Source organism: Entelurus aequoreus, linkage group LG03 (genome assembly GCF_033978785.1).
Source record: "Entelurus aequoreus isolate RoL-2023_Sb linkage group LG03, RoL_Eaeq_v1.1, whole genome shotgun sequence".
In the NCBI taxonomy this organism is placed as follows: Eukaryota; Metazoa; Chordata; class Actinopteri; order Syngnathiformes; family Syngnathidae; genus Entelurus; species Entelurus aequoreus.
In genome coordinates, this window is record NC_084733.1 from 60,882,073 (window position 1) to 60,906,113 (window position 24,041).

General features: G+C 39.6%; 1 protein-coding gene across 6 annotated transcripts in view; it reads left to right on the forward strand.

Annotated features, from left to right (window-relative positions):
- LOC133646691 (mucin-2-like) overlaps positions 1-24,041 on the forward strand; it is a 108,279-nt gene that overhangs the window by 53,866 nt on the left and 30,372 nt on the right. For 4 of the 6 annotated variants that reach the window (XM_062042345.1, XM_062042344.1, XM_062042348.1 and 1 more), the window contains 23 exons: positions 12-59; positions 139-291; positions 784-954; positions 1,033-1,080; positions 1,163-1,315; positions 1,422-1,592; positions 1,673-1,720; positions 1,800-1,952; positions 2,057-2,227; positions 2,306-2,353; positions 2,433-2,585; positions 2,692-2,862; positions 2,939-2,986; positions 3,066-3,218; positions 7,272-7,442; positions 9,259-9,300; positions 11,413-11,595; positions 15,846-15,872; positions 16,444-16,473; positions 21,419-21,525; positions 21,588-21,646; positions 21,718-21,857; positions 21,926-22,141. In XM_062042345.1, the coding sequence (XP_061898329.1) occupies positions 12-59; positions 139-291; positions 784-954; positions 1,033-1,080; positions 1,163-1,315; positions 1,422-1,592; positions 1,673-1,720; positions 1,800-1,952; positions 2,057-2,227; positions 2,306-2,353; positions 2,433-2,585; positions 2,692-2,862; positions 2,939-2,986; positions 3,066-3,218; positions 7,272-7,442; positions 9,259-9,300; positions 11,413-11,595; positions 15,846-15,872; positions 16,444-16,473; positions 21,419-21,525; positions 21,588-21,646; positions 21,718-21,857; positions 21,926-22,141 (2,664 nt within the window). The remainder of the gene's footprint in view (positions 1-11; positions 60-138; positions 292-783; positions 955-1,032; positions 1,081-1,162; positions 1,316-1,421; positions 1,593-1,672; positions 1,721-1,799; positions 1,953-2,056; positions 2,228-2,305; positions 2,354-2,432; positions 2,586-2,691; positions 2,863-2,938; positions 2,987-3,065; positions 3,219-7,271; positions 7,443-9,258; positions 9,301-11,412; positions 11,596-15,845; positions 15,873-16,443; positions 16,474-21,418; positions 21,526-21,587; positions 21,647-21,717; positions 21,858-21,925; positions 22,142-24,041) is intronic. The other 2 variants (XM_062042346.1, XM_062042347.1) reach the window with 2 other exon arrangements.

Sequence of the window (24,041 nt, forward strand, 5' to 3'; positions counted from 1 at the left end):
CTTTCTTACAGATTTGACATATTGTCCTGTTACAACACCTTCTACTACAACAACAACATGTACGATTCATACAACAATCCGTCAAAAAGGAGAATATCAAACAATTTACTGTTTTGTTTCTTTTAAACGTCTCTATAGATCCTCCATTTGTTTATGAATCCATCATCTCTGTTGAGCTGAACACCACAGATATGAGTGTGATACAACTACTAAAGGACATTCTGGGTAACACCAGTTACCCCATCAGCATCAACAACTACTCAGAAATCTCTGACATCAACATAACTACAGGTAATTTCAAATGAGTCTATATCAATTAGTCCATGGAGCGGCGTTGCTCAAATGGTAGAGTGGACGTTCAACTTGAGGGTTCCTGGTACAAATCCAGCTTCCGCCATGCTGTTCACTGCCGTTGTGTCCCTGGGCAAGACACTTCACCCACCTTACTCTCAGTGCCACTCACACTGATGTATGAATGTGAATGAGTATCATTGACTTCTACAAGCTCGGCTGGAAGGCTAATTGGATGCCCATTTGTAGAAAATACCACCTGAACACATTCCAGGGTCTGATCAACATTAGCTACATCACACTGGGCAAAGGGTCTGATGTCAAAAGACCCAAACCACCTGAGGACCCCAGGTTACTTACATCCCTAATAATGTGTTTAGGAGCCTCCGAGAGATGTTTTTTTATCAATCAATTTTGCAAACATGTCAATATCTGCAAAAATGTTCCAATATGTAGACAAATCATTAAGTGGGTCTTTGTTTTTATCCCCAGTTTGCAGTCCAAGCAATGATGGTTTCCAGTGCACATGTGAGGATCAGCATCGTTGGTCGTGTGACCAGTGTTTCCAGTATGGATCATGTGACAACATCACAAATGACACATGTGGATGCATCAACAGCATTCCTTTTGATGGACAATATTGTCTATCAATCAATCAATACAGTAAGCAATTTTCTACCAATGGTACCAACACACGCAGTTATGTTCGTGAAATGAATATTTAACCTGTCTTTGTTACAGATTTTACATCTTGTCCTGTTACAACACCTTCTACTACGACAACAGCATGTAAGATTAACAGTGTTTTAATCTAAAAGTAAGGATTTGGATTGTGTTTTTTTATGGTTGTGTCTTTTTAACATCCCGACAGATCCTCCATTTTTTTATGAATCCATCATCTCTGTTGAGCTAAACACCACAGATATGAGTGTGTTACAACTCCTAAAGGACATTCTGGGAAACACCAGTTATCCCATCAGCATCAACAACTACTCAGAAATCTCTGACATTAACATAACCACAGGTAAGTCAAAGATTAATAGATATTATTGGTTGATTATTGGCATATTGATGATAAGTCTGCAAAGGGTGAACTAAAATGAACAAACTTATTTTGTTTTTATATGCAGTTTGCAGTCCAAGCAGTGATGGGTTCCAGTGCAGATGTGAGGATCAGCATCGTTGGTCATGTGACCAGTGTTTCCAGTATGGATCATGTGACAACATCACAAATGACACATGTGGATGCATCAACAGCATTCCCTTTGATGGACAATATTGTCAATCTATTGATCAATACAGTAAGCAGTTTCCATCCAATGATACCAACACACACAGTTATGTTCATTAAATAAATATTTAATCTCTGTCTTTCTTACAGATTTTACATCTTGTCCTGTTACAACACCTTCTACTACAACAACAACATGTACGATTCATAGAACAATCCGTCAAAAAGGAGAATATCAAACAAATTAATGCTTTGTTTCTTTTTAACGTCTCTACAGATCCTCCATTTGTTTATGAATCCATCATCTCTGTTGAGTTGAACACCACAGATATGAGTGTGATACAACTACTAAAGGACATTCTGGGAAACACCAGTTACCCCATCAGCATCAACAACTACTCAGAAATCTCTGACATTAACATAACAACAGGTAAGTCAAAGATTAATAGATATTATTGGTTGATTATTGGCATATTGATGATATGTCTGCAAAGGGTGAACTAAAATGAGCAAACATTTTGTTTTTATATGCAGTTTGCAGTCCAAGCAGTGATGGGTTCCAGTGCCGATGTGAGGATCAGCATAGTTGGTCATGTGACCAGTGTTTCCAGTATGGATCATGTGACAACATTACAAATGACACATGTGGATGCATCAACAGCATTCCCTTTGATGGACAATATTGTCAATCTATTGATCAATACAGTAAGCAGTTTCCATCCAATGATACCAACACACACAGTTATGTTTATTAAAAATGTGTAACCTCTGTCTTTCTTACAGATTTGACATATTGTCCTGTTACAACACCTTCTACAACAACAACAACACGTAAGATTTACACAAAAATCAGTCAAAAAGGAGAATGTCAAACAATTTACTGTTTTGTTTCTGTTTAACGTCTCTACAGATCCTCCATTTGTTTATGAATCCATCATCTCTGTTGAACTGAACACCACAGATATGAGTGTGATACAACTACTAAAGGACATTCTGGGAAACACCAGTTACCCCATCAGCATCAACAACTACTCAGAAATGTCTGACATCAACATAACTACAGGTAAGTCAAAGATTCATGGACATTATTGATTGATTATTGGCATATTGATGGTATGTTTGGGAAGGTTGAACTAAAATGAACAAAAAGGTTTTGTTTTTATCCGCAGTTTGCAGCCCAAGCAGTGATGGTTTCCAGTGCAGATGTGAGGATCAGCATCGTTGGTCATGTGACCAGTGTTTCCAGTATGGATCATGTGACAACATCACAAATGACACATGTGGATGCATCAACAGTATTCCTTTTGATGGACAATATTGTCAATCTATTGATCAATACAGTAAGCAGTTTACATCCAATGGTACCAACACACACAGTTATGTTTATTATACATATTTAACCTGTCTTTCTTACAGATTTGACATATTGTCCTGTTACAACACCTTCTACTACAACAACAACATGTACGATTCATACAACAATCCGTCAAAAAGGAGAATATCAAACAATTTACCGTTTTGTTTCTTTTAAACGTCTCTATAGATTCTCCATTTGTTTATGAATCCATCATCTCTGTTGAGCTGAACACCACAGATATGAGTGTGATACAACTACTAAAGGACATTCTGGGAAACACCAGTTACCCCATCAGCATCAACAACTACTCAGAAATCTCTGACATCAACATAACTACAGGTAATTTCAAATGAGTCTGTATCAAATCAAATCAAATCAAATCAATTTTATTTATATAGCACATTTAAAATGTACCACAGGGGTAGCCAAAGTGCTGTACAATGGGAAGGTTAAAAGATAACACAAGAGAAACGAGCAAGCACAACACAACACAAACAGAGCACGATAAAAAATAAATAAATAAATAAAACATAAAAACAGGTTCACAGCAGGTGCATTGTGGGACGCCATAGCAGGATGGAGATCACTCAGTGTTAAAATCCATGGAATAAAAGTATGTTTTTAAGAGCGATTTAAAAACAGGAAGAGAGGAGGCCTGTCTAACACTCAAAGGTAGGCCGTTACAGAGCTTGGGAGCAGCAACGGCGAAAGCTCTGTCACCTCTAAGCTTCAGCCTTGTGTCAGGGACCGTCAATAGCAGCTGATCGGCTGAGCTTAGGGATCGGGGGGGCAGTAAGGCTGAAAGAGGTCGGAGAGATTTGTTGGAGCGAGGTTGTTTAGACATTTAAAAACAAATAGTAGAAGTTTAAAATGTATTCGGTAACGCACAGGGAGCCAGTGAAGGGACGCTAGGAACCAGTGAAGGGACGCTAGTATAGGGGTGATGTGCTCACGCCTGCGGGTCTGTGTTAGCAGACGAGCAGCAGAGTTCTGCACGAGCTGCTGGCGGGCGAGAGAGGCCTGGCTAATGCCTACTTTCGCTATTTGGCGTAGTTGATAAAAGCTTTTTTGTACGATGCTGCTGATTTGTTTTTCAAACTTAAAATCTGAGTCAAACTTTACCCCCAGGTTTGTGACACAGTCACTAAGATACGGGGACAGAGTGCCGAGGTCCACGTTGGGGGAGGGAGAGCGACTTGGACCGAACAACATAACTTCTGTTTTGTTTTCATTTAGGTTCAGGAAGTTAACTGAAAGCCGGGCTTTGATGTCGTGCAGGCAGTCAGTAAGACGTTGGACCATGGTATTTTGTGCTATGGGAAAGTAGATCTGGCAATCATCTGCATAAAAATGAAATGCAATACTGTACTTCCTGAAAACAGAACCAAGGGGGAGAAGGTAAAGCGCAAATAGAATTGGGCCAAGGATTGAGCCCTGGGGGACCCCATGTGGTAGAGGAGCTGTGGAAGACATAAAACTGTCTACTTTTACGTTTGTACACAAAAACTCCTGTCAGTTAGGTACGACCGGAACCAGTTGAGGGCGGCGCCCTTAATGCCCACACAGTTCTCAAGACGAGTGATTAAGGTAGCGTGGTCGACGGTGTCGAACGCAGCAGACAGATCTAAAAGCACCAGGACAACATACATGTATTTACCAGAGTCTGTTGACAGGAGGATATTGTTAGAAACTTTTAGAAGCGCTGACTCTGTGCTGTGGAGGGCTTTGAAACCGGACTGGAACAGCTTAGTGATACCATTATCCTCTAAGAAGGGCAACAACTGACTGTAGACAACCTTCTCTAATATTTTGGAAATGTATGGAAGATTAGAGATAGGTCTGAGGTTAGAGAGGAGAGAAGGGTTGAGGCTTGGTTTTTTTAAGTAAAGGTCGTACCATTGGATGTTTAAACTCTACTGGTACTATTCCAGAAGAGAGGCTACTATTGATAATGTTAAGGACACTTGATCCAATAGTAGCAAGTACCTCCTTAAACAGGCGAGGTGGGAGGGCATCTGCAGGAGAACCAGAGGGCTTCATATGACTAACTGTCCTTCAGAAAGGAAAAGGACACCGGCTCAAACTGATGGAAAACAGAAGAGAAATGCAGAGGAATAGAAGGGTCATAGGAAGGCTGAGATAAACTGGCTCTAGTTGACACAATTTTGTCAGTGAAAAAATGGAGACAATTTTCACAGAATTAAAAAGAAGCATAAAAACCAACAGATTTTGGAGCATCAATGACAATGTTAATGGTTTTGAACAGAGCTCTGGGGTTGTTACAGTTAGAAGATATAATCTGAGATAGATATATATTCATCTCTGCTTTTACAGTCATCTGAAAGGAAAACAGGCTTTCTTTAAAAATGGCAAAGGACACATGCAGCCTGTCTTTTTTCCATTTTCTCTCTGCTCTCCTACATTCGCGCCTGGCAGCACGAGTGACGTCATTCAACCAGGGCTGAGGCGTGGGTTTGGAGCGGCGGCACTTGAAAGGAGCGATCATGTCCAGTGTTTGTAAACAAATAGAGTTGAACCCAGAAACCAACTCTTCAGTATTCAGACACACAGAGGCTGCAGAGTTATCATCACAAAGAGTCGAAAAAATTGAGGAGAACAGAGCAGGAGACGAAGAATTAAACATGCGAGAGCGTTGAGGCGGAGCGCACAATTTAACCGGACACTGAGTGGGAAGATCAAACAGGATCGGCATATGATCAGAGAACACAGCATCGCAAATATCCAAATGAAAAACACACAAACCATACGAGAGCACTAAATCGAGTGTATGCCCGCGTTCATGTGTGGAACCAGACAGACTGTACAAAGTTAAATGAGTCAATTACATTCAAGAAGCTCCTGGAGAGCGGCTCGTCTGGGCAGCAGGTGTGAATATTAAAATCACCAACAATAAGGACACGGTCATATTTAGGCAGGATTTCAGCCAGAAATTCAGAAAAGTCAGATATAAAGTCTTTATGGTACTTGGGTGGTCGATAGACAACGACACACAGGACGACATCAGAAAGACCCAGTTCAAACATGCACAGTTCGAAGCTTGAAAAGGAGGATTGTAGGCGGATCTGACGGCATTTAAAGTCATTTTTAAAAACGACTGCTAATCCTCCTCCTTTTTGACCGGACGACCGCAGAGAATTAAAGTAGGAGCACTCCGGTGGCGAAAGTTCATTAAGAGGGGCGGACTCAACGGTTCTCAGTCATGTCTCCGTCACACAGAGGAAGTCCAGTCTTTGGGAAGTGAAGAAATCCTTCAGGATAAGCGTTTTGTTTGTCAAAGATCTTGCGTTAACAAGACCGAACCTGGCGGGGGCAGGCACGTCCAAGGCCGCAGCTGATCCGGGTGGGGCCCGACAGAGCCCGCAGGTGGCGAGAATTCACCCCGCGCTTCCGGGGGCGGGTACAGCAGGAGCGATGGTGGCGAACCTCTCCCTCCAAACCGACGACAGGAACAAGCAAGGAGCCGATGGGATCCAGCGAGCGTGGGTGCAGGAAGAGACCAGGTACTGCACCATTCCTCCTTCGGAAAGCCACGGGAAGCCGGGCCAGGAGTGCCCTAACTTTCACCTGCTAGCCGCCACGTTTCCCGCGGCACCGTTGACGCTTCCGCCGGGGTAGAGGAGCCAGGAGGCGGGAAAGGAAGGCAGGAATCCGGCCGGGTGAGTAAGATGACTGGGACGTCGAAAAACCAACGTCGAAGTTGATCATATCCGTGGGAGAGGGGCAAAGATCCAACAGTGTTTGGCGGTCATACACAAGCAGTGAGCTGACAGAGACGACAATAGACGCAAACAGCACAAAAACGAACAGAGCTGACAGCGACAGACGGCAGGCCAAAGCACATACTGGCGCCATCTTGGAAAATGGAAAAAAAATTATAATTAAAAAAAAAAAAAAAATTTAAAAAAACAATTAGTCCATGGAGCGGCGTTGCTCAAATGGTAGAGTGGACGTTCAACTTGAGGGTTCCTGGTACAAATCCAGCTTCCGCCATGCTAGTCACTGCCGTTGTGTCCCTGGGCAAGACACTTCACCCACCTTACTCTCAGTGCCACTCACACTGGTGTATGAATGTGAATGAGTATCATTGACTTCCACAAGCTCAACCGGAAGGCTAAGTGGATGCCCATTTGTAGAAAATACCACCTGAACACATTCCAGGGTCTGATCAACCTTAGCTACATCGCACTGGGCAGAGGGTCTGATGTCAATAGACCCAAACCACCTGAGGACCCCAGGTTACATCCCTGATGATGTGTTCAGGAGCCTCAGAGAGATGTTTTTTATCAATACATTTTTCAAACATGTCAATATCTGCAAAAATGTTACAATATGTACACACATCAAAAAATGGGTCTTTGTTTTTATCCCCAGTTTGCAGTCCAAGCAATGATGGTTTCCAGTGCAGATGTGAGGATCAGCATCGTTGGTCATGTGACCAGTGTTTCCAATATGGATCATGTGACAACATCACAAATGACACATGTGGATGCATCAACAGCATTCCTTTTGATGGACAATATTGTCAATCTATTGATCAATACAGTAAGCTGCTGAATGGATTAATAGTATCAGTATCAGTCAAAAGTTTGGAGACACACTGCATTGATATGGAAACGATAAAAATAAATTATTGAAGATAATTTCGAACCTCTAATGTACTTTGTAGACCTGTTTCCTTACTTCAAGAATGTTTTGAAATTATAGATAATTTCTTTAACAACAGATTGGACAAATTCAAATTCATTGACCTTCTCTTCTGCTGTCACAAAATATCATTATTTTAGTTTTACTGCGATTCAAAGACAGTCTTTCATTTGTTCATTTTTTCCTGTTATTTTTTTTAAATCTCAGCTTCTGTTTGTTCTCTGCTGAACAAAACACAATAATGTCGTGTGCAAATAATACGAACTTTAAGTCCTTTATATTTTTACAAATGTTGTTAGTATAAAGATTGAACTATTTTAGTCCTAGTATTGATCCCTTGGTAACTCTAAGTTTGACATAGGATTGGTCTTGAACTGGGTAAAAAGCTACTTAACTAGCAGGAAGCAATATGTGAAATTAGGTGAACACATGTCTACAATGTTAAATATATCTTGTGGTGTACCCCAGGGATCAATATTTGGACCAAAATTGTTTAATCTTTTTACAATCAACATTTTTAAAGTTACAAAGGACTTAAAGTTAGTATTATTTGCAGAAGACATTATTTTGTTTTGTCCAGGAGAGAACACACATAAGCTAATACAAATAATAACAGAAGAAAATAACAAATTAAAAATATGGTTTGATAAAAAACAGACTCTTAGAATCTTAGTAAAACTAAAACAACATTATTTTGTAACAGTAAAAGAGAAAGTCAAACACAAATAGACAGAGTAGACATTGAAGAGGTGAAATAAATCCAATTTTCGGGTGTAATAATACATGATAAATTGAACTTGAAATCTCATATTAAAATATACAACATAAAGTGGCAAGAAATATTTGAATAATGAAAAAAGCAAAATGTGTTTTGGACAAAATAAATCAGTGCATATTATCCACTGCTCGCTAGTGCTACCATATCTGAGTTATTGCGTAGAAATATGGTATAATAATTATAAAAGTACACGTCATTCACTTACCGTGTTACAAAAAAGGTAATTTTTTAAATTGAATTAAAAATATTGAAATTCAACAATATGGTGCACTTGCAAACAGCAAAAGTGATGTACAAAGCAAACTATAACCTGCTACCCAATAATGTACAACAATTATTCTCAACCAAAGAGGGAAAATATAACCTTTGAGAAAAATCACATTTAAAACATTTGTCTGCATGTACAACATGTAAAACCTTTAGCATATCAGTATGTGGAATTCAATTATGGAATGGGTTAGAAAACAATTAACTAATATGATCCACTTTAAGAAAAATGTTCAAACTACAAGTGCTTACAAAGTACAAAGAAGAAGAATGCCAATAAACATTATGGTAAACGATTTACACTTTATTTAAAAAATATATAATCTTATTCATCTAATTATGTGAATCACAATTTATGTACATAATTATTGAGAATATTATCACTTAATATTTATTATTATTTTGTGTAAATTGTGTACAGATTTAGAACAGGAGGTGAACAAATGTGTTAGCAATTTCAAAGAAATGGAAAAAGGTTCAGATTAAATAAGGTCTGCTTCTTCCTACTCCTTTTCGGGCATGTACTGGAAATATGTGATGTAACTCTAAACATGCACCACAACTGTAAGCTTTTAAATGCAATTAAATAGGAAAGTGTTTCCGAATTTTTGACTGTTATTTAATGAAGATTGTACTTTTTCTGAAATCTTTTAACCATTTTTTTTAAAGATACCTCTGGTTGCCCTATCTCAACCACCTTTCCTACAACGCGTAAGTAAAGAAGCATGTGTTGTCTGTTTTTGAAAACGTGAATATCGAGTTTAACGGGTTTTGACAATTGTTCCACCCCCTTTGGAGATTGCAAATATATTAGAACGTGTGTTTTTGTTATTAATCCGTTCTAACGAAAACTGAATTATATGAAAAACAAAACATATTTTCCCATTGGAAACAATGTAAAAGCAAGCTATCAGTTTCCGACACTTAAAATAATAACGCATAACACTTCTATAGAGAATAATTATAGTTTTCATGAAAAAAAAACATATGAATGAAGAATTAATAAGATAAAACAAATATTTTACATCATTTTTACTCAGTGACGTGCAATGACATTCTAGCCAGGTGAGGTATTGATGCCTTTGGAGTTAGTTTTTTAAACTTTATATAAATAAATATTACATAATATTAAAGTAGCAGTGGAGTGTAAAAACAAGTTGACTGTCAGGGCTGATTTGTGTTTCATTGCATCCGTTAAACATTTCCAATTGTATTTCCAATCCGTAAAGTTTGTGAAAATACCGTCTGAACATCACAAAATACTACAATGTCAGACGGCTATTTTGAATATTCCGCTCCGAATGTCTTCAGCATTCTCCGTAGATTGGAGGTGGGATGACGTCACAAAAGGAGCACTTCTGCACTCTGATCATATCAGCAGATCAGTCAACTTGTGTTGTCTGTCATTCATAAACCTTCTAAAAGTCAAGGACACATGTGTTTTTATTTTTTATGCATTCTAATTTGTAAATAAAAACAATTACAAAAGTCAGCTTACAGTTGAGTCAACGGGGGTTCCTCTGTTCCGCTCACAAAGTATGCCCCCTTTTTCATGGTGAGTCAGAGCCTTTCAGGAAGATTTTCTTAAATTTATAGTCCAATTAGCAAAAACAATGATGTCCCACAAGCATGAAATACATTACACAGGTTGTAAAGTACATGCATTCATATTCATACAACAGACATTCATCCATTCATACACCAAACATTCATCCATATTCATACACCAGACATTCATCCATTCATACACCATACATTAATTCGTATTCATACACCAAACATTCATTCATATTCATTTATCAATTATTAATTTATATTAATTCACCAAACATTAATTCATATTCATACACGAGACATTCATCCATTTATACACCAACAATTCATTCATATTCATACACCAACAATTCATTCATAATCATACACCAAAGATTTATTCACATTAATACACCAACCATTCATCCGTACTCATACACCATTCATTCATTCATATTCATACACCAAACATTCATTCATATTCATACACCATTTATTCATTCATAGTCATACACCAAACATTCATTCATATTCATACACAAAACATTAATTTGTATTCATACACCAAACATCCATTCATATTCATACACCAGACATTTATCCATTCATACACCAGACATTAATTAATATTCATACACCAAACATTAATTCATATTCATAATCCAAAGATTCATTCATTTTCATACCCCAGTCATTCATCCATTCATACACCAAACATTCATTCATATTCATACACCAAACATTCATTCATATTCATAAAGCAATTATTCATTCATAGTCATACACCAAACATTCATTCATATTCATTCACCAAACATTCATTCATATTCAAACACCAGACATTCATTCATATTCATACACCAAACAATTATTCATATTCATACACCAAACATTCATTCATGTTTATACACCAGACATTCATTCATATTCATACACCAAATATTAATCTATATTCATACACCAAACATTCATTCATATTCATACACCATTCATTCATTCATATTCACACACCAAACATTCATACACCAGACATTCATTCATATTCATACACCAAACATTCATCCATTCATACACCAGACATTCATTCATATTCATACACCAGTGCGAGCGGCACTTTTTGTAAAATTTCTGCAAGTGTCTCATTCAGTTTTTTCACAAATGAGCACAAATTTATATATTTTGCAGATGTATTCAATTTTAATGAAGTTTGTTGGATTGAATGTAAACAGAAAGTATTTTCATAAAGCATCATCTTTGAAATGTTTCTTAATGATCACATGTTCTTTCCAGATACAACAACTGCCAGTACAACAACAACAACAACAACAACAACAACAACAACAACAACAACAACAACAACAACAACAACAACAACAACCACAACCACAGCCACAACCACAACAACAACCCCAACCACAACCCCAACCACAGCAACAACCCCAACCACAACCACAACCACAAACACAACAACAAGTAAGTACTGCATGTCAGAGGTGGGTAGTAACGCGCTACATTTACTCAGTTATATTTATTTAGGTAACTTCCATCCATCCATTTTCTACCGCTTTTCCCTCTCGGGTGCTGGAGCCTATCCCAGCTGCATTCATTCACCCTGGACAAGTGTCCACCTCATGGCAGGGCCTACACAGATAGACAGTCAACATTCACACACATTCATTCAGTGTTGCAATCATTTAGATCATTTAGTGTTGCCAATCAACCTATCTCCATGTGCATGTCTGTGAAGGTGGGAGGGGCCTATACCAAGGTGCAAAGACTATGAAGGTGGGAGGGGCCTATACCAAGGTGCATGTCACTAAAGGTGGGAGGGGCCTATTTCCAGGTGCATGTCTATAAAGGTGGGAGAGGCCTATTTCCAGGTGCATGTCTGTAAAGGTGGGAGGGACCTATCTCTGGGTGCATGTTTATAAAGATGGGAGGGGCCTATACCCAGGTGCATGTCAATGAAGGTGGGAGAGGCCTATCCCCAGGTGCATGTCTTTTGTCAATTTGGTAACTAAAAGAGAATATTCAACAGTAAAATACCAAATATAAGTTTACCAGGAGGGTAGAGAATACTGTTAACTATCTGCGAGTACTCACAGTTCATATCAGCGGCATGGCGTTAATCCGAAATAAACCCAGAACTCTTCATACACTGAATATGCTCGCTAAGTCCTGATGATGGAATAACTCCTATCTTTCATGGCACAGTGGTCAAGTTTCCGTTCAAGATCTCTCATCTGGACTTGAAATGATTGGACTTTTTTTCAATCAATCAATCAATCAATCAATCAATCGATCAATCAATCAATCAATCAATCAATCAATCAATCAATCAATCAATCAATCAATCAATCAATCAATCAATCAATCAATCAATCAATCAAGCTTTGTTGCAGACGCCAGCATCTAAGTAGGCATAAAATCACCTACAGTACAAGAAACTACAGTATAAAAGGCATTATTTTACGTCACATTAAAGCAGCATGCGTGCATCTTCAGTAAAAAGCATCGAATAAATAAAAGCAGCAATACAAATTTACTTATAAATGCACATTGTATGAAAGGCACAAATACCAGTGTGGGCATTGCCACATTACTCACAAACATTTATAGTTTTTTTTTTGTCCTGTCCAGCTTCTCAGGCAAATCATATAGTTGATGTATCTGCCCATATCGGCTGTTCAGATTTACTTTACAAAAGAGAAGTGTAGGATACTTCTCTTGTTGCCTTACTTGTATTTGACTTTATTAAATGTATTTATATTATCATTTGGTGCAGCCGGGCCGTAGCAGGAGGGGATAGAAAGAAAAAAAAAGGAAGACAGAGGGGGAAATTGTAAAGACAAGAGGGGGATAAGACAGAGAGACAAAAACAACAACAGCAAAAACAACAACAACAACAACAACAATAGAACAACATCAGCAAATACGATATTTACAAATATGATTAAAAATCATATTTGTACATTTATAGTTTATACACCTGTCATTATTATCATCATGACCATTGTACGACAACTACAACGTCTCCTGTCACAAACAGTACGACAATAAGTACGACAACTACAACGTCTCCTGTCACAAACAGTACGACAATAAGTACGACAACACCAGCATCTCATGTCACAAACAATACGACAATAAGTATGACAACAACAACATCTCCTGTCACAAACAGTACGACAATAAGTACGACAACTACAACGTCTCTTGTCACAAACAGTACGAAAATAAGTACGACAACACCAACATCTCCTGTCACAAACAGTACGACAATAAGTATGACAACTACAACATCTCCTGTCACAAACAGTACGACAATAAGTACAACAACTACAATGTCTACTGTCACAAACAGTACGACAATAATCACGACAACACCAACGTCTCCTGTCAAAAACAGTACCACAACTACAAAAACGATAGTAACAAACAGTACGACAAGTCCAACATCTCCTGTCACAAACATTACAACAAACAGTACGACAACTCCAACAACAATAGTAACAAACAGTACGACAACTTCAACATCTTCAGTCACAAGTAGTACGACAAACATTACAACAACTCCAACAACAATAGCAACAAACAGTACGACAACTTCAATATCTCCAGTCACTAACAGTACGACAAACAGTATGACAACTTCAACAACAATAGGAACAAACAGTACGACAACTTCAACATCTCCAGTGACAAACAGTACGACAAACAGTACAACAACTCTAACATTAGTAATAAACAATACAACAAACAGTACGACAGCTCCAACAACAACAGTTACAAACAATAAGACAACTACAACAATAGTCACAAACAGTACGACAACTTCTACATCTGCAGTCACAAACAATTTGACAAACAGTACGACAACTCCAACAACAATAGGAACAAACAGTAGGACAACTTCAACAACTCCAACAACAATAGGAACAAACAGTACGACAACTTCAACATCTCCAGTCACAAACAGTACAACAAACAGTACGACAACTCCAACAACAATAGTAACAAACAGTATGACAACTTCAATATCTCCAGTCACTAACAGTACGACAAACAGTATGACAACTCCAACAACAATAGGAACAAACGGTACGACAAACAGTACAACAACTCCAACAACAATAGTAAACAGTACTACAACTTCAACATCTGCAGTCACTAACAGTACGACAAACAGTACAACAACTCCAACAACAATAGTAACAAACAGTAAGACAACTTCAACATCTCCAGTCACAAACAGTACGACAAACAGTACAACAACTCTAACATTAGTAACAAACAATACAACAAACAGTACGACAGCTCCAACAACAACAGTTACAAACAATAAGACAACTACAACAATAGTCACAAACAGTACGACAACTTCTAGATCTGCAGTCACAAACAATTTGACAAACAGTACGACAACTTCAATATCTCCAGTCACTAACAGTACGACAAACAGTATGACAACTCCAACAACAATAGGAACAAACAGTACGACAAACAGTGCAACAACTCCAACAACAATAGTAACAAACAGTACGACAACTTCAACATCTCCAGTCACAAACAGTACGACATACAGTACAACAACCCTAACATTAGTAACAAACAGTACAACAAAAAGTACGACAGCTCCAACAACAACAGTTACAAACAATAGGACAACTACAACAATAAATGGTAAATGGTAAATGGTTGTACTTGTATAGCGCTTTTCTACCCCTTTTTAAGGAGCCCAAAGCGCTTTGACAGTATTTCCACATTCACCCATTCACACACACATTCACACACTGATGGCGGGAGCTGCCATGCAAGGCGCTAACAAGGACCCAGCAGGAGCAAGGGTGAAGTGTCTTGCCCAAGGACACAACGGACGTGACTAGGATGGTAGAAGGTGGGGATTGAACCAGTAACCCTCAGATTGCCGGCACGGCCACTCTCCCAACTTTGCCACGCCGTCCCCCAACAGTAACAAACAGTACGACAATTTAAACATCTGCAGTCACAAACAGTACGACAAACAGTACGACAACTCCAACAACAATAGTAACAAACAGTACGACAACTTGAACATCTCCAGTCACAAACAGTACGACAAACAGTACAACAACTCCAACAATAGCAACAAACAGTACAACAAACGGTACGACAGCTCCAACAACAGTTACAAACAATAGGACAACTACAACAATAGTCACAAACAGTACGACAACTCCAACAACATCAGTTACAAACAATAGGACAACTACAACAATTGTAACAGACAGTACCAGAACGGCAATACCAACATCAATCACAAATAGTACAACAGCTCCACCAACAACAAAAGTTTTAAACAGTACGACAACTCCAACAACAACAACAACAGTGACAACCAGTATGACAACCCCAACAACAACAACAGCCGGAAACAGTACAACAACTACGACAACAGCATCAATAGTCACAAACAGTGTAACAACAACAACAGTCACAAACAGTGCAACAACTGCAACAACATTAACAACAGTCACACACAGCGCAACAACAACAGCCACAAGTAAGCAGTCATGTACACAAAGTGTAGATCATGTTAATGTTGGTCACAAAGTCTTGATGTTCAGCTTGACTGATATATTTGTTTTCTATTGAAAATGTTTATTTATTGAGAAAGTTCTCATTTATCTACCTTTGTAAAAGTGTTGTGATGTTTTGTCAATATTACTTTTTTCTCAAATCAGCTCCCTCACCTGCAACTCCAACAACAGGTAAATATTGAAATAGATATAATTCGAACTTGCACTAACATTAAACTAATCAATTGTATAACATTTGCAGCTAATATAATTATGAAAGTCATCTCCTTCAGTCAACTCAAAGACTTCACAAGCTGCAATTCAAACTACCACTGTGAATAATACTACCAGTAGTACTACCAACAATATTACCATCATTAATACTAACAATGCTACGAGCAATACTACTACCAATAATAGCACTATCTACTACCAATACTACTGCCAATAATACTACTACCAATAATACTGCCAATACTACAACTAAAACTTCCACCAACAATACTACTATTGATACTACTACCAATATTACTACTACTCCTACTACCACTACCAATAATACCACTACCAATACTACAAAGATGTTTCATTTGTCATTGCACTTAAAAGTACAACAAGATGTGTTACAACCAGTATGACACTTATTGTTAATTTGAAACACTTTTTTTTAAACATCTAATTTTTTGTGCATTTTGTTTATCTTTCTTCTTGTTGAAACTCTAAAGTGTTTTTTTTTGTTCATAATTATTTTTTCCAAAATCAGCTCCTTCAACTACAGTGTCTCCACCAACAGGTAAATCCATGAAGAGGTTTTAACACAGTTATTAATACTGACTAATGTTCAAGTATTTCATAAGAATAATTTTAATCCATCCATCCATCCATTCATTTTCTACCGCTTGTCCCCAGCATTTTCTACCGCTTGCTCCAGCACCCAAGCTGAGATAGGCTGGAGTCTATCTCAGCATGTGCTAACAAAATATTACAAATCAACAGTGTTGGGACTAACGCGTTACAAAGTAATTATAACGCCGTTAGTTTCGGCGGTAACTAGTAATCTAACGCGTTATTTTTTATATTCAGTAACTCAGTTACCGTTACTACATGATGCGTTACTGCGTTATTTTATGTTATTTTTTATGTAGTATCGGCTAGAAACTGAAGATCTGAGTGTGTTTTGTGGCAGCGCTGTGGTGGAAAAGAAAAGGCGTACGTGCTTTGTGTGGGTTGGGGCGGGGGGGGGGGGGGGGGGGGGGGGGGGGTGGGGGGACTCCCATACCGTATTTGAGGAGCGCAGGGGAGACGTTCCTTTGGGGCTAACAACCTTACTTTACCCGGAAGTGGTCTTTACAGCTGAGGGTGAATGACGAGGCCGGCAGTTTGTTGCAACTTTGTAACTTTATTGGACGCAGCCATCCAGCAAGCTAGAGAGAGCACCTGCAAGCACTCACTGTCGCCGCTCGCTCACCTCTCTCACCCACTCACTCACTGACGTCCCTCACCCACATGCTGTCATATCTTAAAGGGCCACACACACGCACACACATAAACGCTACTATCATAACAACTAACAAGACATCAAGGCGAAGCAAAGAGTCAATTTTTTTAACAAGGAGAAATTCTCAATACTTTTCTTTTGTCGAGCACAAAGAAAATACAATTTTAGTTAAATGTAAGTTGTGTCTTGGATCAAATATCCTATCTACTTCAAGTTCAAGTTAAAGTGCCATTATGTTGCAGCTATTTAAAATAGTTTTGTCAATTTGTTCTGGCCAGAAACAAATTGGCCTTTGAAACATATCTTTGTCTTTGTGTGTTGTATGTAGACCATATTGCTTAGCAGAGTTCAGTGATGTAAATGCATGTCAATTGTTGATCAACACATTATATTATTCTCCAGTGCAATAACAGTACTGAAATGAAGGCTAAAGGGCATTAATGGGAGCTTTTAAAAAAGTAAAGAAAAAAAGAAGTAACTAAATAGTTACTTTTCAAAGTAACGCATTACTTTTTGGTGTAAGTAACTGAGTTAGTAACTGAGTTACTTTTGAAATGAAGTAACTAGTAACTATAACTCATTACTGGTTTTCAGTAACTAACCCAACACTGCAAATCAAGTACAGTAATGCCTCAAGATATAGGTTTAGTTGTTTTTGTGATGCAGCTCGCATTACAAAAACAACTATTGGCTTGTTTATGGGGGCGGGGTTTCAAGCGTTAGATGTGGCACAGTCTGACGATCTTGAACCCCAAGATGCGGAGACAGGAAATGGCGTTCAGGTAGGAATATATTTGATGTCAAATACAAGTTAAGAATAGTGCAGCTAGGAAGTGCACAGGAAATATGCAATTAAAGTTAAAGCTAAAGTCACAACGATAGTCACACATTAAAAGCACAAGCAAAACAACAAGTAACAACGATCGAGCAATGGTTGCAGGGCAGGCTGGCATATAAAGAAGCCTGATTGGCAACCTCGAACAGGTGTGCCTTGACTTCCAATCAGGGACCGGTGAGGGAGACAGCGCTCAGGCCAAAGGAGAGGCAGAGGCAAACAGCAAGTAGAACTGAAAATAAGAGCTCTGGAAAGGAAAAAATACCAAACAAAGTAAATAAAGTCCAAACCTCATGACAAGATGCACGTGATAGATTTTTAAGAATGCATGATTAATTATTAGTTTATTTTTAATGGAATAAAGGAAAAGACTGTGGGCTCCTTAATATTATTTTGACAAACACATCGATCTAACCTACTTTCTGATGATGTGTACATGAGGGGTTTATAGCTCCACATGAAATAGAAACAGCCACCTACTTTGTGTGATGATGAAGAAGATGACTGAATACCTATGTAACACGTTTCTGTGTCTCGGGGTTCGTCTCTCTGGCGGCTGGAATGATGAGACTTCAGCTCAATGGTCAAGGAGACTTTTATTGTCTGGTTTTGTTTGCTTTCTTTGCTCTCGCTGTTGTCTGCTCTCTCTCTCGCACTCCTCTCTCTAGCGCTCCTCTCCCTCCCTCATGGCCTTGGACGCTGCTAATAAAGGAGTCAGGTGATTAGATAACCCGCTCCAGCTGGGAAATCCACTCACCTGTCAGCTGCTTCATAGCCGGAAAAAAATTATGATCTCACTCAGCAGTCTAACAGCAACACATATCACAAATATCTATCGCAAATATCTTGTGACGATCTGTCACTTCATTTCTGTTTGTTTTCCTTGTTTTTGTATTTACTTCCTATCAGTGCTCTTATTTTAGTTTCCACTTCCTGCTTGTTCCGCTGAGCACTGTTCGTTCACTGACCTGCCGTTGATTGGCAGCATATGTTCTATTTATGCCTTGTCTCGAGCACTCCTCAGTGCTCGAAGACCACAGTCTATGTTTGGAACGTTTGTATGCAAGACTGCTTCATTTTCTGTTATATGAGATTAAAACTCATCTTACCTCCTCTTCGCTCTCCTGGTTCCTGCATCTTGGGGTCACAAAAACGGCAGACATGTGAGTTCCTAACAGGATCTTCGAACCAGACTGTTGTGTCCTCGCAAGAACCCCTGTCAGCGAAGCACAGCCGACGTTCTGGACTGCACAATTCATGGAGGATTTAAAAGCCAGGTTTGTGCGGTCCCAGCCCACAGCAGGCTCGGACCTTGTCCCTCCGCCTCGCCTGCCGGTTCTGGCTCTCCAACCGGCCAGGCCACGGCCGCATATGTCCCTGCCGGCTCTGGCGCCGGATCTGGATCTCCGACCGGCGCGGCCACCGCCGCCATTCTCCCCGATGCCTGCTGTGCAACCTCCTGCACCGTCTCCACGGCAATCGCCTGTGCCGGCGCGTCGCCCACCGGTTCTCACACCGCGTCGCACGCCGGTCGCAGCCCCGCGTCTTACGCCAGTCGCGACGCCATGACGCCCATCACCGGCTGAACCCCCAGCACCTGTTCCTGCTCCAAGGCGGCTTCCAGCAGCTGCACCACGGCTGCTCTCCCTGCCAGCAGATCCACCCACGATGCTGTCATCATTGTCGTCGACAAGTCCGCCCATGACGCTGTCATCATTGTTGTCGACAACTCCAGCCATGACGCCGTCAGTAGCGTCAACTCCTCCCATGGCGCTGTCGTCATTATCGTCGCCGCCAACTGCGCGACCTCCTCCTCGTCGGTCACTAATGTGGCCGTTCCGTGGTCGCCCACCTCGCCAGTTCCAGCTCAACGCGTCGCCGCCACCTGACTCTCCCTCGCTGGTTGCGGGGACACTTGGTCTGGTGACCCTCCGCCAAGTCCTCCCTCCGCCCTCCCTTAACTTTTGGACTTTTTTCAGCTCTTGTTTCCAGGGAACATCTGGAATCTGTTCATTGAGGGGGTGGGGGGGGGGGGGGGGGATGGGCTGCGACAATCTGTCACTTCATGTCTGTTTGTTTTCCTTGTTTTTGTATTTACTTCCTATCAGTGCTCTTATTTTGGTTTCCACTTTCTGCTTGTTCCGCTGAGCACTGTTCGTTCACTGACCTGCCGTTGATTGGCAGCCGGTCCACACCAGCTGCCAATCAACATATGTTCTATTTATGCCTTGTCTCAAGCACTCCTCGGTGCTCGAAGACCACACTCTATGTTTGGAACGTTTGTATGCAAGACTGCTTCATTTTCTGTTATATGAGATTAAAACTCATCTTACCTCCTCTTCGCTCTCCTGGTTCCTGCATCTTGGGGTCACAAAAACGGCAGCCATGCGAGTTCCTAACATTTCTTCTGTGATTGAACGCGACTTGCTCTTAAATGGCATCTGACTGTTTTGGTCAGCTGCTGCTTGCTGTCAATCATTATCACGTTGGCAAAAAGGCAGAAAAACAAGTTTAGGGACCTCCCAATCTACCCATCAAATTACGTCCGTAAGTATATTCACCGTCATTTTACTTGGAGCACAAGTAGGTCTGAATTCTTATGGATGAATGATCTAATGTATTTATATATTATGTAAATTACCTGGGTTAGACTCCAGTTTGCCTGTGGTCCTAAAGAGAATACCGTATTTCCTTGAATAGCCGCAGGGGCGCTAATTAATTTAAAACCTCTTCTCACTCCTGCGGTTACCAAAACCATGCGGAATGAGCAAGCATGCTCTAATTATTTTAAAACCTCTTCTCACTCCGGCGCATACCTTATCATTAAAAACACATTTAATAAAAAAAACGTTATTATGATCTTACCTTTACTTGTAGATGGGTCCATGTGCAGCTGCTTCTGATCAAAGGCAGTCTTTCTCATCTTTCTTCAATTTTAAAAGTCTCTGGAGATATTCCTTTAATTATTACCTCCTGCTTCGATTGAAAGTCCAGTTTAGAAAACGGTTTTATTTTAGATATGTAATCCTCCATGTTAAAAGTGCAAGCAAACAATTGCTGCATGCTTGCTGCTTGTTGTCTTCTTCTGCAGTACCTGTCTCCTGCAGTACTGGTAGTCGCAAGAAGGATCACTAGCGCCCTCTACCACCTGGAGGCGGGAGTCATTTAATGACTCATATTTGACCCGGCGGAAGTGCCAAGCATGCGCTAATTATTTTGCGAAACGAGTTTGACCCGGCTGTAATTCTAGGCAGGCGAATACTATATTCCCGGCGCCAATTCAAGGAAATACGGTATGCGGGATAGAAAATTAATGACTGAATATTGAAATATTGATTTAATAATAAGGTACATTTATATTTAGGTCTTGGATACCTTAGTGTCATCTTTATTTGATCTCTACAGAATTTGAGCTGGAAATGTCAGTCAGATTGGACATGGAATACTCGGTTGAATTGGGCGATACAACAAGTGCTGCTTTCCAAGAGTTGGAGTCTCAAATCTTACCTGTGGTAAGTTCTATCTAAGATGTGTTTCCAGGGGTCCAAGTCCTAACATTGTCTCTCATCCGCAGTTAAGTGAACAGTACGGTACAATAACAGGATTCATTAGCGTTATTGTGAGAGCTTTCAGGTAAACATGCTGGCATGAAGTGAAAAATTAGCATCATTCATTTTGACTGCAACGTATGTTTCCTCTCGTAGCCCAGGCAGTGTGATCGCAGACTTTGTTTTACGAACATCACAAGTTTATCATCAGGAATTGGCTGCTGTCAATCAAAGACTCCCTGTAGCAATGCAACCAATCGCCAACGTTATCGGCTCTGTTAGGGCATTTTACAACAGTAGGTCCAAATATTGTTTTTATCTTCACATAGCTAGGAACTAATGTTTCATGTCCGTCCAACTAAAGGTGGGACGACAATCCTATCCCCGGCAGTGACGTATACTGACAGCTCCATGACGCTGATATGTGGTCCCATTCCTGCCAGCATTAATCTGGGCAACATCACGGACACCGAGTGGAATCTGAACGGACAGGATATCAAAGAGAACAGAAGATTTCAAATAGCTACATCTGATCGACAGTCTGACTTAACAATTGGGAACGTAATTCTGGCGGATGCTGGTAAGCCAACACTCAATAAATGATCAAAGTTGTTACAATGTTAGATACTTGTGGTAAAAATCTTTAAGTTCATGCAGTTTAGGATGCTTCTATTTTTATTCACAACTTTTTTTATTATAATTTCCTTTACAAACATGGCGATCATAGTGACTCCTCAGAAGAGGTAGAGGATTCCTTGTTTTACAGTGTGCAAATGCAAACGAAAGCCAAAGGCTTCACACATCATGTCAAAGTTTTAACAGATATGAATAACCAGAATAAACAATATATATTCTAAAACCCAAAACCAGCGAAGCTGGCACTTTGTGTGAATGGTGAATAAAAACAGAATACAATGAATTGCAAATCCTTTTCAACTTATATTTTTTTGAACACACTGCAAAAACAAGATATTTAATGTTCGAACTGAGAAACTTCATTTTTTTTGCAAATAATCATTAACTTAAATTTAATGGCAGCAACACATTGCAAAAAAGTTGGCACATGGGCAATTTTACCACTGTGTTACATGGCCTTTCCTTTTAACAACACTCAGTAAATATTTGGGAACTGAGGAGATCAATTTTTGAAGCATTTCAGGTGGAATTCTTTCCCATTCTTGCTTGATGTACAGCTTAAATTGTTCAACAGAGCTTTAGTAGAGTTTTAACTTGCACTTACAGAAGTAGCGACCAACTGTAGTTACTGACAGTGGTTTTGTAGAATGTTCCTGAGCCCATGTGGTGATATCATTTACACAATGATGTCACTTTTTGATGCAGTACCGCCTGAGGCATTCAATGTTACGTGCAGTGATTTCTCCAGATTCACTGAACCTTTTGATGATATTACAGACCGTAGATGGTGAAATCCCTAAATTTCTTGCAATAGCTCATTGAGAAATGTTGTTCTTAAACTGTTGGACAATTTCCTCACGCATTTGTTCACAAAGTGGTGACCCTTGCCTCATCCTTGTTTGTGAATGACTGAGCATTTAATGGAAGCTGCTTTTACACCCAATCATGGCACCCACCTGTTCCCAATTAGCCTGTTCACCTGTGTGATGTTCCAAATAAGTGTTTAATGAGCATTACTCAATTTTCTCAGTCTTTTCCCCCCACTTGTGTCAGCTTTTTTTAAACATGTTGCAGGCATCAAATTCCAAATGAGCTATTTTTTTTTTTTTTTATAAAAAAAAGTTTCTCAATTCCAACATTACAAATCTTGTCTTTGCAGTGTATTCAATTGAATATAGGTCGAAAAGGATTTGCAAATCATTGTATTCTGTTTTTATTTACGATTTACACAACGTGCCAGCTTCACTGGTTTTGGGTTTGGTACATTCACCCTCAGGTTGCTGGCACGGCTGCTCTACCAACTGAGCCATGCCGCCCACCAGGACCTTAGCGAGTATCTTTTGGTTCATGTTTGAAAGAGATATGGGCCTGTAGTTGCTGCACTCAAGGGGGTCCTTATCTTCTTTTAACAAGAGTGAAATGTTGGTCTCAGACAGTGTCGGTGGTAGTCTTCCGCCAGCAAGTAAATAAGTAAGTACATTTTATTTATAAAGCGCTTTTCACAGATAAAATCACAAAGTGCTGTACAAAACATAGGTGACGTAAAACAACAATTCAATTAAAACAACAGGGGCAACATCATAAAAAGGATACAAAGTGGATTAAAAATGATAGTTAAAAAGTGCATTAACTAAAATCTTTACTAAAAAGAGAATTCTTCAAATGTTTCTCAAAAGTGTCAACACAGTCAAGATCACGGAGAGACTGGTGCAAGTTGTTCCAGAGTCTGGGAGCTATAGCCTGGAATGCCAGGTCTCCACAGGTTTTAAAATGAATTTTTGGGATCTTTAGAAGACCCTGGCCTGAAGACCTGAGCCTGCGCCCTTCAGAGTAGGGGCATAACA